General features: G+C 41.9%; 1 protein-coding gene across 3 annotated transcripts in view; it reads left to right on the forward strand.

Moving 5' to 3' along the window:
• The window catches only part of LOC124802493, a 91,682-nt gene that overhangs the window by 64,033 nt on the left and 10,705 nt on the right, over window positions 1-16,944 (forward strand). For all 3 annotated transcript variants that reach the window (XM_047263309.1, XM_047263308.1, XM_047263307.1), the window contains one exon: window positions 8,548-8,631. In XM_047263309.1, coding sequence (XP_047119265.1) covers window positions 8,548-8,631 — 84 coding nt within the window. The remainder of the gene's footprint in view (window positions 1-8,547; window positions 8,632-16,944) is intronic.

Genomic DNA, 16,944 nt, shown 5'->3' on the forward strand with positions numbered 1-16,944 from the left:
GTGGTGGATGTAAGACATTGCAATAGCTATTCAGGATCACTGACGAGCCCTGAAATGATTCAGACTACATCCTTTGGCAGACCTACCTTAATGCTTTTACGCAATTTCATGCTAAGGCTCACTATTTAATTAAATGAAGTAAGAAGGAGTGTTGGGAACACTATGTCTCCCCATTGGTGACATATGCCTCTTCAGCTCAGGTGTTCGTCAAGCTCTGTGGTCTTATGCACTGCCAGTGTTCAACGACTGTTCAGGGCCTTGCCCTACAATGTGGTCATCAGTTCTTGCAGAACACTGTATGACCCACTTTGCAACAGCATCGGCATCCTATTCCTATCCGGATACCTTTCTACTGCAGAAGTGACAAGTTGAAGACATCTCTGTATGTTTGACCCCCCACCAACCTGAATCCTGTAATGAACCCTTCCAGGAGGCATAATCCACATCTGACCACCTGCTTAGATTGGGAACAACAATCTGACAGGCTTTTTCTAAACGCCAACACCTGCATAAGGTGTATGACACTGCTTGGCATCGTCACAATATACTCACCCACAATTACTAGGGCTTTAGAGGGCTCCTACAGATTTGTCAGTTTTTGTCTCACTGGTTGCCCCGGGTGCAGCTGGCATTTCAGTCAGCTCCCAGCAGGTCCAAGAGAATGGCATTTCACAGGGCTCTGTGTTGAGTGTCACTCTTTTCCTCATTGCCATTAATAGGTTAGTGACCTCTTTTCGGCACCTAGACACACATACATTGTATGTCGATGATTAGTGCATTTGGTGCAGCTCCCACTCTCAGACTCTGCTGAATGCCAACTCAAAGCTGCCATCTGGCTGGCCTCTGTATGGGCTCTTTCTCATGGTTTCAAATTTTCTCCCACAAAAATGTGGATTATGCATTTTTTCCAATTTACCACAGTCTGTCCTGACCCAGAACAATACTTAGGTACCCAGTAATTGGACGTTGTAACACAGTCACATTTCTTGGGCCTCCTTTTTGATAAATGCTGACCTGGCTGCCCTGTATTCATCACCAGAAGACTACCTGTATGCGGAAGCTTAATGCTCTCTGCTTCCTTGCTCATACATCTTGAGGTGCTGATCGTGCTACCCTTATCTGTATTTACTGGGCCCTGGTTTCGTCCTGAATGGACTATGGTTGCCAGGTTTATGGCTCAGCAGCTCCTTCAGCTTTAAAACAATTAGACCCAGTCCATCATTGTGATGTGCACCTGACCACTGGTGTCTCCTTGCCGAAGCAGCTGTTGATCTCGTATGCAATCACTATTCAACAATTCCATGATCATCACGTGTGTTCCACTCTCCTTTCATGCAACTGGTGTCATCTTCCTGATACCCGCTGTCCTGATACCTGCCTTCCGTTGGGACTGCCAGTTGGAATGAGCCTCATTTTGCTTTCTGAAGATCTCCATCTCCCCTCCCCATGTTGTGCTCCATGTGTTTTCTCATACACTCCTCCTTGGATGGTGTCCAGGCCAAGTATTAGGACTGATCTCTTCCATAGTCCTAAAGTCTTGATTGCCCTCATGACCTTTCAGCATCTGTTTCGTCCCGTTCTTAAAGAGTTACAGGGGTGCTACTATCTTTTACACTGACCACTCTAAAACTTGGATCAGGTGGGATATGCTTTTATTTCTGCTGTTGGTATGGAATGCCATTTCCTGTTGAGAACATGTAATGTGTTTATGATAGAGCTGATAGCCCTTAGCATAATCCTCCATTTTATTAAACGAGCCTCCCTTGACCATGTTGTACAGACTTGATGAGCAGTCTCCAGGCTGCAGACAACCTTGTAGGCAGGGCAACCACAGCCATGAGTCATCTTCTCAAGTATTAATAAACTGATTTGGCTGTATTTAGTGCTTTATTTTTAGATTGCTGTTGGTTTTTTGGCACTAAGAGCCACATCTTCAGGTGAACACCTGCATAACAAGAATAACAATCCAGAGACATCCACTAATATGGTAATTTTCTAAAATTATCTTAACATTTAAAAAAATTAAAAAAAACTATTAAAAGCTTTTCATGAGAATATTAAAATAATTGTACTCAGATAGTTGAAACACTAGAGCTAAAAAGCTCAGAACTTTGTACCCAACAATCATCGTCCATTAGAACAAAACATCTCTAAAAGGTGGTATGTCATTGAATAAAACAGCCATAATCCAGTTCAAAATGGTGGATGGTGTAGCGATCCTTTTTTCTATCCCTACTTCCATATCTTGCATGAAAGTAGGAATGTTAATTTATCTGTACATTGACTGGTATTGAGGGGTTTTGTTTTATCTCGGCTAGTTCTTAAATTAACCCCAGTAAGTCACTACACGTATTGTCTTCCCAGTTCCAAAGGAAAAAACCATAAGTAAATTAATGCTAGTGTTTTCAATAGATTCTCGTTCACCTGTTTCAGTTACTAGTCTGCAGTTTATTCTTGGTGAAAATCACGTAACCTAATTATTTATGAACCTAAATCGAAGTAAAGTTCAAGACGAATAGTCAGTTTCAAATTAACACGTTATTTTGTTTAACAATAATTATTAATAAATCAGTTCATTCACACGATCGCATTCAAAGGGGTTCTTTGAATAAGTATCTAATCTGGAATCCCCTCAATATCAGAGTTACTAAACAATGGTCTGTCACTTTCGATAAAAAGATTGTTCCCGTTTAATATCCATAAACTGTCACGAACTGTGATTACTAGTCGCGTGAAGTAAAGCTTTTCCACTATCACAATACAAAGTCCGAATCTGTCCAAAAATCGTTAATTCCGTAAAATATTTAAATCTTCACACAAAGTGACGTTAAAGTCACAGAGATTATTGATCACCTCCCCGTTTCTCTAATATGACAAAAGTTCTAATTCTGATCTGAAATTAATGCTTCCAAAAAAAAACAATCTCGTCGCGATTTATTCTTGTGCCCTGGTTTAATAAAGCTCCTATTGTTGCTTCCTAAAGCTGTACGTCCTAATTGACTTCGAACAGACTAGAGAATAGAGACTGGAGTATCATAATTGCATTGTATGTCTATTTATACCTTAGTAAACGCTATATTTGGTGTTCAAGACGTACATTCTGTGACTATAATATTGATTTTCTCATATATAAGAATAACTAATAATTTAACCATTTCTATCATTTCCCCCCCCCCCCCCCCCCCCCCTCCCATGCTTCCAAAATTTATGATTAAAATTCGTTTCTTTTTCTATTATTTTTCTACTATAGATTCCCCTCTATTTGTCTCTTATTTCTATTTCGTAAATTACTACTTGTGGAGGGGCTTGGGACATTTTCTGAATTTATATTTCAAGGGCATGGGAGCTAATTTGGGAGCTATTTTGGTTTATTAACACCGAGAGGCATTGTAGGTGCTACAATGGGTCACAAACAATTTATACCATAGTGATCCATTGGTAAGATGAAAATAAATTGAAAACTACTAAGACCTAATCTGCGGCTAGCATGAAAAACCAAGAAGTGGTTGCAACTTGATGGAAAAGTAGAACCTGAAAACCACACTTATAAAATTTCTGGTACAGTTTTCAGGTTCTACTTTTGTCAGTAGCTATTTACTTGACTGGTTTGTGTCCAGGTATAACATTTCTCTATTTTTGTAGCAACCACTTATTCATTTTTCAAGCTAGGTGCAAATTAAGTCTTAATAGTTTTTAATTTATTTGACCTTACCAATGGATCACTATGGTATAATTTATTTAGGACTCATCCACCGCATTGGATTATAATCCGGCTGTTTCATTCAGTGACCTACCATCTTTTTTGCGGTGTTTCGTTGTGATTGACAACGAATGTTGTGTGCAAAGTTCTGAGCTTTTTTAGCTCTAATGTTTTAGTTACATGTGTACAAATATTTTAATATTCCCATGTAGAAGTATTTTGTGGCTTTTTAAAAAATTTTAAAAATCTTAAAATAATCTTAGAAAATTATCATATCAGTGGATGTCTCGGGGTGGTTATTCCTTCGTGATTTATTCTTATGCAAATGTTCTACTGAAGATGTGGCTTTTCGTGCCTTGAAACCGGTAGTAATCAAAAAATCAAGGACTAAATACAGCTGAAGCTGTTTATTAATACTCAAGATGAAATCTCCAGGCTAATGGCATGCTATTTTTGCCACCCTTTGGTCACCACTATTCATGACCCTCTCGCTGGCCTTTTTTATACTGGCTACTCAATTGTCTTTCTCTTGGTTCCAAGCCATATGGGTACCCCAGAGAATGAACTGGGTAGAGGAGCACTTAGTCACTCCCTGTTCGCTTTGCTAACACCAGGTGTGGATTTGTGGGTGCACACAAGATCTCTGCCCTTCCGGAAATGGATGGCATCTGGTGGGCTACTTCCCTAGCTAATAGACTCTGCACAACCAAGGAGATTACTACATCATGGTGCTCCTCCTTCCACTTCTCCCGGAAGGAATCAACAGTCCTATGTTGCCTCTTCATCGAGTATACAAGGTTAATCCATAATTGTCTTTTGCAGGTGCGGCTCGCGGTTACTATACTGGGGAAGGCTGCAGCATTTATCGATTGGAGCCAACGTAGACCTCGGGTTATGCTACAGATTAGTCTGACATAAACAACTAAGAAGTCAGGGGGAGGGGGGTGGGCAGATCACTCTCTACCCATAATTTTACGTACTGTATTTTCTATAATCAGATATTAAATATCATTAGAAGCTAACTTCGAGTTAAAATCTTTAGTTAGTGTTTTTATATGTCATCATTACATTTTCTGACACTTTGCAGCAAATCATATGAAAAGACGCATTTCGGAGAGATCTTTAATGTGATGAATGTTGACTTTGCAGCTGCTTAATATTTTTGGTGTTTTCAGTTCTAAACTTAGGGCGTTTATTGTGGTTTACCTCCAAAGCTCGAAGTTTACAAGTTCGCATGACGATACTGGGATGCTTTGGTGATGTCACAGGTCTTGTGCTGTGATTGGGTGGCATGAGCAATCCGTGCAACTGCCATATTTACCTCATAAATTGATTCCAGGAGTTCATTTTGAATTGTCTTCGATAGGCCTAAGAAAACACGGTTTTCTGATTTCTCAATGTGCTGCTTCAAGACGCAGTCCAGTTGTGCCATCAGTCTGACTAATCCTCGAAAAATTCCTGGGTTTTTGGAATCTTCTGTTTCGTCGTGGCCCCGTAAGGCAAGCTCGAATTTGCCACAAAATTTAATGCAGCCTATCAGTTTACCCAGAATATACTGATTTTTTTAATACATTTTCATTATATATCTTTATATTACGGCAGTAAGTACTGTCTAATTGGCACATAATGTCTACTTTCCCTAGCATTGAAAACTCAATGAAACCATTTAAATGTTTTTCGCTGGGATTATGTTTTTTCACCTTTGTGTGAAAATTCTTTAAGTCAGTGATACCAGTTTTAGTCCAGGCGCTATTAGTACTATTTGCAAGAAGACAGGTGAAACAGAAAAATGCATTTTTCACTTCACAACCACACAACCACTCAGCTGCATCGTACATTGCTCTATTAAAACTGCATTTGTATCCTTGCCTAGATTTGCATTGTTTCTGTTCTTGATTGATCATTAGATCGGGTCTGGGTGCACCAAGTTCTTTTACTTTCATCCTATGGCCATGTTCCGGTTTTTACCTATTAAATTGCACACTGAATTCATATTGTGCTGGTTTCACACTCGCGGTATGTCACAGATATTCACAAGCAAGTAAAACTCACTAAAATCTTGCAAAATACACTCCTAAAAAGAAACTTGCTAATATCACACGGTATCAACAAAAGCAGTCAGCATCAGCAAGCAAGGAAAGTAAAGTAACGGGACAAATTTTGTGCGCTTTGTCCTCTAATCACTTATGAAACTCTCACTAGATGGCAGTACTGTTATGTTGCTGTAGTCTAGTGCACTCTGGCGGGATATTTGCAAACTTATTCTAAATGTGGATAAAATAGCCAATGGCAGAAACAAAACAACTACGTAAAACATTATCAAAACAATAATACTAAACGTCAATTAATGACGCATCGAAGCGTAGTAGAGATGTGCAGAGACAGAGATTGGATAGCGAAGTTTCGGCCTCTCTACATTCTTTTATTACACTCTTAGACTCCAAGCTCTGAGCCTGCGGGTCGCTCATAAAGAGCAGTACTATGTTGAAGCCACGCCCCCAAACCGCTACTACATGCAGCTTACGGACGTTCCAAGGCACAGCCTAAACACTACTAACCGTACGGAAAACATCTATCGATACAAACAGTTCCAAACACGTTGACCGTCGTTATTTTAATCGGAATGGGAAATATGTGAAATTCGTCCTGATAATTTAAATTATGTAATACGTTCTTGCGAAATTTACTTTAACATATATTTTGGGGCGGCTCCCCCCCAGAGCCTTTAATTACGTGTCGCGCCTGGTCTTTTGAGCGATGAGCCTACCCCACAATGTAGTTGTGCAGCCTTATATAGAGTGGTTCATATATTGTTGGAATGCCCCCTCCTTTTGGCCTTCTGTGCTAAGTATGGACTTGCAGACTCATTGCTTCCTAATATTGGCAGACGATTCATGGGTGATGGAATTGGTTCTCAGTGAAAGTGACTCTTGTTCTCCATTAAAAGGTTATAATCTACCTCCAGAACAGGGTCAGGGTGGTTGGGAATGGGGTCTGCCTCACTGCAGGTCTAGGGGATCCTCGACCCTACCTCCTTGACCAAGCTAGTCTTTCATCCCTCTTTACCTGTGTTTTAGTCACTTTTAGATTCGGTTTGCCTCTTTTCTGCCCTCGCAGATTTTCTTAACTGGGTGTCGCACTTTGGTGAATAGTGGGCGCTCTTGACTAATGGATCAGGGGTGATACAGCTGTGGGTGGGATGCCAAACTGCTGACTTCCCTATCGCCTTCATCTTGCTTTTATTATTGATAGTACAGAAGATTGCCCCCCTTGTGCTTTCTTATGCCGTATTGTAACACTGGATGAGACATGGGCCACATCGTACGAGCCAAAACTGAAATGCCAATCCAACAAATGGCGTCATTATGGGTCACTGTGAAAGTCAAAAGTGCGTCAGAGCCCCAGTATGGTGAAAGTTATGGTGATTCTCGTGTACGACTGTGGTGGCATTATCCTAATGCATTACATTCCTCCACAGCAGACCGTCGGTGCACAGTATTACTGTTCGTTTTTGGAGCATGACCTGCAACTACCTTTGTGAAAGAAGCGGCGACACTTTCTGCTTAACCCACCCATCATTTTGCACGAAAATGTGCGGGCGCATACAGCGCAAGCTGTAGCTGATCTGTCCAGTCGATGAGACTGGGAAGTACTGTACCATCCACCATACTCCCCAGACTTAAGTCCTCGTGACTTTGATTTGATTCCGAAGATAAGGAACCATTTCGTGGCATTCGCTTCAGAACTGTTCCAGAGATTCGACAGGCAGTAGACTGCTCCATTCGCACCATCAACAGAACAGGCTCTGCTAACTGTATACTACACGTTCCATTTTGCTGGCAAAGGGTTCTACACAACACTGGTGACCATGTTGAAGGACAGTAACAGGTGCAAACATGTAACTCTTTTGTATCAGTTGTGAATAAATAGTTGCTTTATTTAAGTTCCAACTATCGTAATTAAATCATTGTGTTTTTAGTGGCTGTGTGTATTCTTTGCTGTACCCTACTATCGGCAGTCAGTTATGTTGATGAGAAGTCCATGTTGTAGCTCAAACTATGGAATAGAACACAGTTTTTCACGTCACATGTATATATATTCACTCATCATTTAAAAACAGCATCAAAATTCCAAATAATGCATTAGTGACTAATACGAATCTACTACATTACTAGTACAAACATCAACTTCAACTCTCCGCAGTTCTTCCCAAAAAAAAAAAAAAAAAAAAATACAGTAACCTTTGGCCTCAAATTGACCCTTATATAAATTACAACCTTCCACTCCCAGCCAGATTCAAGACTGCATTTGGCAAGTAATTGTAATCTGCTAGGAAATTTCAAATCGGCAAACACCCCTCAGCAGATGGAAATTGTATTCTGAATTACCAGTAAGTTTTACATTGTTACAATTTCAATTGATCTTGATTTACTATGAGGAAACAAAAATTCACAAAGTCATAATTATGACATAAGGACACATTTGAGATAAAGATTTCGTTAAACGCAAAATTATTCAAAATTTTCTAATATTTTATTTTTAACAGTGATATGAGAAGTATACAAATTTTGGAAAAACATATAAATTAATTTTGTTACTACTCAGTACAGAGGTTCCAGTATTGAAATATTGTTGGTTTATACATTATAATGTCTTTAAAATCACATTAAGAATTTAAACTATTTACATTTTGAACAATTGGCTATGAAGTTTACAGTGTTTTAAAATTTGTGGAACATGTAATAATGATGCGTAATGAATGATGTTTTTAAAATGTAAGGTTAATGATTTGCGTATAACTGCTTGTTGTGTGTGCGACAAACATTAATTACTTTAAATCCTTGCAGGACTCCTTTGGTGGTGACACTGAATGGTTTGAGCAGCAGAATGGTGATGCGGAAATAGAATTGTCAAGAGATTCATTGCCACAAGTGAGTCCAATGTGAAAATTTTATTGATTCCCTCGCTAATAGCTGTTGTTTTCCTATTGACGCGTGAACACCTATTAGCAAATTTTGTGAAATAGTAGATACATTATTGCACTGTGTGTTTATTGCAATACTGCACATTGGAACATTTCTGAATCATCACAGTAAAATTATTTTAGCTCAAGACTGGAACACAAGCATTGCGTAATCAGTGTTACGTACGGAGCTACTACTATTTCACCTAGAAAGGAGGAAGATAACTCATTTGGCACTACATCTTGTACCCTCTGCCTGGTTGCTCAACCCTGCACTGTATGTGATGATTTCTGTATTTGGGCTAGCTCCCATTCAGTGGACTCTGCAGAATGACAGCTCCAGGGTCCCATCCAGTGTGCTTCCACACTCTCACATGGTTTCCAGTTCTCTCCCCTTAATTCAAGGGTGGTGTAATTCTGTCATTGTACTATAGTCTGTCCTGATCCGGAGTTCTATCTTGACACCTAACACCTGACTATGGTCCCCCAGTTCTGTTTCTTGGATCATCTATTTCACAGCAAGCTTGCTTAATTGCCCCAATCTACCTTCTGAAGGCTGGCTGGTTTTGTAAACTCAATTTCCTTCACTTTGTTGCCCACACCTCTTGGGGCTCTGATCATTTGATCATTCTCTTCCTTTATCGGACATTAGAGCTGTCTTGCCTGGACTGTGGTTGTCAAGTTTATGGATCAGCTGCCCCTTCCACACTGCTCCTTTTGGTCCTGGTTCACCGCTGTAGTATCCATTTAGCCACCACTGGCTTTTCACTAGTCCTGTTGATAGTCTTCTGGTTGACGTCAGGAACCCTACATTTGGTTCAGTGGTCCCAGATCCTCACCACTTCTATTCTACTCTATGGTGGCTTTGGGACATCAGCTGCCTGCTGTCTGCCTTCGGATGGGTTTGGTGGTTGAGCTTCACCTTGCTTCTCTCTGGCACGATTTCCGTCTTCCCTTCTCCTATTCCCCACATTCTCTCCTGGCCATTCCTCCTTGGTTAGTTCTTCAGCACCGGGATCTGAAAGCTTCCATCACTCCAGTGGTGTTCCATTGTTTGTTCTGCTCTCCTTACTAGAGTTTTAGGATGCCATTGGTGTTTACACTGATAGCTCTAAATTCACTATGCATGTGGGATATGACCTCACATCTCCCTCTGGATTGGAACATCATCTCTTGTCTGCCACATCTGGGGTGCTTACAGCAAAATTGAGTCATCTATTGGGCTCTCTGCTTTATTAAATGGCCCTCCCTCACCAGAGTTTCGTTGTGTATGGTCTCAGTGAGTGGCCTTCAGGCTATCACTCAGTGTTTCTCCTGCTACCCTTGGTCTCTGCCACCCATTACCTTCTCGCCGAACCTGGCAATGCTGCTTGTTCGGTTGATTTCCTTTGGGTTCCTGGCCACGTAGGTATCCCAGATAAAGAGTTAGCTGATCATCAGGCAGGGCTGGTGGCCACCTACCCCCCATTCTCTGTAACCCCTCCTGTTGTGGGAGAGGGGGGGGGGGGGGGGGGGGAGTTGCAGCTTTACGTCAAATCCATCTGTGCTAATTATGGACTGACTGTTGTGGGGGCAGGGGGTCTAATAAAATTTGTGCAATCAAGGAGATTCCCAACACATGGCATTCTTCCCTTTCTGTATCGGCCATCCTAGATTGACCCCTCCCCCCTTTGGTAGCTGTGGGCCCTCTGTCATGGTGATCTGTATTTTGCTGTACTGCCCCACCTTTTGGCCCTCCGCACTAAATATGCCTAAATATGCTCTTCCACCTTCCTTGTACTGGCTGTTAGCGGACGACACTTGCGTGGTTAAGTTTGTCCTAGGTTTTCTTCACAAAAGTGATCTGTCCTCCCAGGTTTAAGTCCTTGAATTACTCTCTGGAACTGCAGTTGCTCGGTTGGCATCGGCATTTCTTATGGAGGCCTTGGCCTTGCCTCCATACGGGCCAGACTCACTCCCCCCCCCCCCCCCTCCCCCTCCCACACACTGCTCTTTTCCTGTATATTTTGTCTGGTTTTTTGTGCTGTTTTGTTTCGCCTTTTCTTGTGTGTTCTTTCCCTGGTGTTCTCTCTTTTGTGTTGTGATCATGGTATGGTGTGATGATCAGGAAGGGTCAGTGGTTCTACTGGTGCCTCAGTGTGCTTAGTGTTTCTGGGGTGCCCCTGCTTTCGTCATTTCCTCCCGTCCCCCTCTTGTTTTTTCCTTTTCCTGCTGCCCTGATGTTCCTTTTACATCTTTATTTGCCCATTTTGACTCCCTGACTGGACTGTTTCCCCTTGACTGGACTGTGCTGTTTGTGTTGTGTTGTTATTCCCCTGGCCACCTTAGATCATGGGATCGATGACCCCAACCAATGAACTAACCAACCCCCCCCCCCCCCCCCTTCCCACACGCACACACAACCTTGTGGAACTTCACCGTTGAGTCTGTATTTAGGACCTTTCATTTTTATAACATCTTGGAAGTAAGAATTTAAGAAATTTAGTGCCACTCCTTGTATACCGTATGTTTCTAATTTGCATTAAGATACTGAATGAGCCACGGAATCAGAAACCATAGAGAAATTTAGAAAAATTGCAATAACTTTGTTTCCTTTATTAAGTTTGCCTAGCAGTGAATGGAAAAAAGTTGCTACTGCTTTTGTCGTTGATCGCACTTTCCAGAATCTGTGCTGTGAGTTCTTTATTAGGTTGTATTCAGAGGCAGCTGCTGTGTAAGAGCACAAGAGCACGTGAACACCCTAACTTCCGACCTCTTGCCGATTTATTGGTTAGTTTTCTTTGGATGACGTTAAACGTGACATAGGTGTTGCAATCTGAAAGATATGGCACCTAAATGTTCCGTGCTGCTGCTGCTGCTCTATACTCCATGAAACTTGTCAATAGGGTCGCAACACACCTTCAGTTATGCATGTTTTAAGCAGCTATTGCACATGCACAACTCGTGTGATGTAATTGCCTTACGGGCCAAGTACATACAGATTTGATTAATAACATGCACTATTCAAGATGTGCACTGCTAGCCCTTGGCACTCAAGCACAAGTTTGTCATAGCCACCAGGTGACAGCATACTGTGTCAGACTTTTATCCCCGTTCGCTTGATGATAACACACTCCTCAGATATGCTAAGTCGTTCACTACATACCTTAGTAAAATCATATGAGATGTCAGTATATGTCAAAGCTGTACTGAGAGTAAACCCATTTTGTATGTTTCTGAATCCATTTTGCATGCGTCTGAATAAGATGTGGTATATTAAGTTATGAATTTTATCATACAGTAATCCATTTGAGGCGCTGAATAGGGAAACTCCCCATCGCACCCCCCTCTGATTTTGTGGTAAGAGGGCCCAGTTGACAGTCCGTCAAAACCTGAACACAGATCAAGCATGAAAACAGGAAGACAGTGTGTAACATCCCCCTCACTTATCGACCTTAATGACAGTGAAAAATTAAACCGCGTGTACCTAATGGAAATTTGGGAAAAGCAATCGTCACCAAAGTTAATCTGTCGGTAAAGAGGGAGGAAAGGGTTACATCTAAATGAAAGGAAAAATGCAAATGAAATTGGTGGAAATTGATTTTGAGAAAAGGTTAAAATTAATAAAGGAAGTAAATGTGCGGCCGTTACGTTAACAATTAACAAGTGGTAATTAGATATTTGAGATTTGGGGGAAATTACGGTCACCAGTCCTATGGACAATTACTATAGTAACTGAAAAAGAAAGGTTATTACACATATAACTAGCACTAGAAGCGTGGCAACTGAAGGTTGACACGTGTAGTGTGAAAACTGAAAGTTTGTCAGAAGTAATAAATTTCGCTACACTCTGACTTAATTTAGCAAAAGAATTAATAAAACCGGAAAATTGAAAGTTAATTTAGTGACTGAAATTAATAGTGAGCTTTGTTTCTGAAGCACATCGAAATTCAGTAAAATACGGTTAGTCTTGTGCTACCTCAACAATCATTTCAAAAGCTACTTGAATCTACACAATTTAGAAATAAGAGATTTAACTTTGAACTTGAACTAAATGATCCTGAACAATTAACAATAGTAAAATTTAGTACGTACCAAGCTGAGCTGCAGTCACAGGTAAGCTAAAATATGCTAACAAAACTCGCACTCTTAATTTGTGCTTTTGTAATCTAAATATTGTAGCCAGCTATGAATACCTTAACTGAACTTTGAAATTAAAGAAGTGAAATGTAATGATATTACTTTAATGCTGGCGTCTGAATTTCAACGACACTCGGGTTCATTTCGGAAAAGGAAGGGACCCTGCTTGGTAATGCAATTGGGACAATGAGCAACAAAGGTTCATGCTAAGTTGCTGTAATTTTGTGATACAACAATTTTAAAAGCTGAGGTCTGCCATACAGTTCTAAAACTTTACGTGCTTCCAGTCTTTTTTGTTGGTTGATTGAAGGTTTGCAGTCGTCGGTCGAGCAGGTGACGACAGTCACTCATTGTAGGCCGTCACTGTTGCAGAAGCTGGATGTTGGCGCGCCTTCTTCTCGACACGGTCACCAGGCGAAACGGGCTCTTGATGTGCACCAGCTAATGCTTCCCGTCCGCGACGCCGTGTCAGAAACTATCATAGCAATTCGAGCGCAATTACATGCTGCCAAACCCCGAAAGCGAGGCAACTCGCGGGAGTGTCTCACAACACACCTGCTCCTCTGCACTACTCCAGCCAGACTCTCCTTCTGCCCGCGCTCCACGCGACAGAGTTAACATACCAAAGATCCTAAACACTTTGGTTCTCCACACGACCTATCGATGTATTCGTTCGATAGCATAGTTTTCCCTAGGCCAGACCCAGTGTATAAATACAAATAATATTCACAAAACAAACCAATTATACATCGACATAAATGTGTATATATACAAATAGTAAAAAAAATTACAATAATCAAAGACACAGAAATGTTATATCTTCAGGTAACAAAATAAGGAAAAAAAATTGCAGTGCAATAGGTGGAAATAGGAGGATATGCATTTCCAGCGTTACAAGTGTACTGAAATGTGAAAAAAAGCAAAATAGAAACAGTGAACGGCCCAAGGAAAAGAACTGCAAAATAGAGTGACCTGAGAGAGCGACAATGTCATGGTTACATGGTCACAGTGTTGGACTAGCAAGCATGCGAGCCGTATTTAGACCTCTCGTGTGCCTAATTTTTTTTATTTTTTACTGCTGTTCACTGTATTCAAATTTGTGTCTGTGCCATGGCATAATGTCCCTTTGCAAAAGTTAGGTGTAAGGAAAGAACCTATAATGACAATTGATTCTGCACAAGTACTTTATTAGCAGCAGAAAGGAAGTGGCTTTCAAACAGGAATTGCAGTGTTTGATGGCAAGGCGACAAGTCAGCCGAATCCTCCATCGATAAACAGGTCCGGTGTATCATAATGGCATTAATGACAGTACATATATCATATGATAGGAATCTCTTACCAATGCATCTAATTTGTACACCTGATAAGTGAGTGAGATACGCCTCCTTGCTAAATTTAGGAGTTCATGTGAATTTGATCACTCCTGAGGAAATGATGAAATTATAATAGTTTGTCACATAAACTGCATCAAATGAATGCAACTGTTTAACAATCACACAGTTTCTCTATACTATGACAAAACACATGTTTTTGATGTTACGTTCGGTGTTGGAAGTTTTGACTCTTGAATTCCTTTGCTGTAGTATAATTCACACCCATTTATTTGTTGTTTTCATTTCTGTGAGATATGTATGTGGTATATCACCTGTTCTCACTATTCATCACATTTACTTATGACAGTAATGTATTCTCACCACATGGCTCATATTCTATAACCAATGTATCACGGCTGTTTTATATTTACTTAATATTGCACTTCTTAAGCCCAGCCAGTTCACTGTTTTCTTTGTGTGTGTGTGTGTGTGTGTGTGTGTGTGTGTGTGTGTGTGTGTGTGTGTGTGTCAGGTTTATCTGTGCTGTAGGCCCACATTGCATACATGAAAATTCATGAAAAACTGTATCACAGGTTTCTCTGATATTCACTTAAATGTGGGATCGATGGCAATATGCTTTAGGCTCTTATGGATCTCAGTGCCTCATTTATATTGTAATAATGTGACCATGTTGGTAGACATACTTGAGTTTAATCATTTGCACAAACACCACTTTGTTGTTGGATTTGGTTGTTTACTGTTTGGGAATTGGCTTTCATGTTCAATCTATTTTAAATTCTAACAGAAAAGTAAAGTTGCATACAGGGGTCATGAGTCATGCTTGGGTAGCTCAGTGAGTAGAGCACTTGCCTGCAAAAGGCAAAGGTCCCAAGTTCGAGTCTCGGGCCAGCACACAACTTTAATCTGCCAGGAAGTTACATATTAGCACACATTCCAATGCAGGGTGAAAATCTTATTCTGGGAACAGAAAAGAAAATTGCCAGGAATTAGGACCTCCGAGAACAGAGATTTTGATCCCCCTGCGCGTCCAGGGGTTAGAATAGGCCCGAGGTATGCTTGCCTGTCGTAAGAGATGACTAAAAGGAGTCTCTCACTTTTTGGCTTTATGAGTTCAGGTCCCATTCTTTGTTTTGACCTGCCACTTTCAGAATTCTACAGAAGTGCAGGTGATATGGGAAAGGATGCCCTACGTGGTGCATGAGTTATCCATAGTGCCCTCAGATTCGATCCCCTGAATCTCTTGTCATCGCTTTGCATCCCCACCTGCGAGTCAACTATTTGGGTGCAGACACTTTCCGGGGTATGTCATCTTCTTCCATTGTCTCCTGCCCTCTTTTGCCCCCATGACAATATCGGATTTCTCTGTACCCAATATCGAGCATGGTAGCCAGCCGTTGTGGTGGTGCCATCATGTACCCATTTGGGGGTAGCCCCCTGACAACACAGGGATCACACTGCTGATGCATGAGCTGTATGTATGCCAAGGAGTAGATGCCTGTCTTCCTGGGGCATCAGGACTCCCGGCAGTGGCCATCATGCATGTTGGCATTTGCTGTGGCTGGGTGGCACACATGGGGAGAGCCCCTGATCGGAGTGGGTGGCATCAGGGCGAATGACCCTCAATGATGTGGTCTAAGCCATCTCTTGCTGGTGACCATGCGGCACCAGCAGTCTCTAAGAAGGGCAAGATCTAATGCAATGCCGACAGGTATGACCCTAAATCGTTTCCCTCCCTCAGTACACCATGGGAGGAAAGTAGGGCTACAGAACGGAGACAGCCATATTCGCCTCAGTTTTTAGTCTGTAGCAAAACTGATGGGGACTTTTTTTTATATTCGAAGCCTCAGTTTTTCATTGAACACCTTGAGGATAAGTTTGGAGAGGTGATAGTGCTGTCCAAGATGCGAAACGGTGCAGTCTTGATTCAGTCAGCATCCTCAGTCCAATCCTGAGCGTTACTCACCTGTGACAAGCTGGGTGATATTCCTGTTTCATTTACTCTCCATAAAAGCCTCAACATGGTTCAGGCTGACGACGAGCTCCACGCCAATTTAGAACGAAGGCGTGTTCATTTCATCTGGCATGTTTACAGGGGACCCAAAGACAACAGGGTTGCTACCAGTACCTTCATCTTTGCCTTTGAGGGTGATTCATTGGCTGAAAAAGTCAAGATGATGGTTTACTGCTGTGACGTTAAACCATATGTCCATGCCCCTACGCAGTGCTTTAAGTGCTGAAAATTTGGGCACATATCTTCCTGCTGCACTTCCAGCGCCACATGTCGACACTGCAGACGTCCACTGCACCCAGATACTCCATGTGCACTACCTCCCACTTGCATCAGTTGTGGAGAGCACCACTCCCCCTGCTCACCGACTGCCCAGTACTCCAAAAGGAGCAGAAAAACATGGAGTACAAGACCCTGGACCAGTTGAATTCACAGAGGCTAAACATAAATTTGAAAGATTACACCCCATTTTGTTGACGTCTGCATATGCTGCAGCTACTACATCATCGCCGTCCCAAGTGCCAGTGGTTCCTCACTCTGTGCCATGAACAGTGGCCCCTCCAGGCCACCAGAATACATCCGTCCCCTTGGTGGTAGGGGGCAAATCTTCCTCCATTGCTCCCAACAAAGCACCTATTTCGGGAGCAAGACCTCCCTCCCCATTGGTCCCCTCCGCCTTGCCGGAGAAGCAACAGCCTCCTCCGGCTCCTCTCGTGCAGAAGGGGTCCCTTGGGGCCCTCTCTCCCAAGGTCTCCTCTAATGGCATGGCGGACACTCACCAGGGGCTCAAGGAGCTAAAAGCTGCTGGACGAAGAGCTTC

This window comes from Schistocerca piceifrons, chromosome 6 (assembly GCF_021461385.2).
Source record: "Schistocerca piceifrons isolate TAMUIC-IGC-003096 chromosome 6, iqSchPice1.1, whole genome shotgun sequence".
NCBI classification, from domain to species: Eukaryota; Metazoa; Arthropoda; class Insecta; order Orthoptera; family Acrididae; genus Schistocerca; species Schistocerca piceifrons.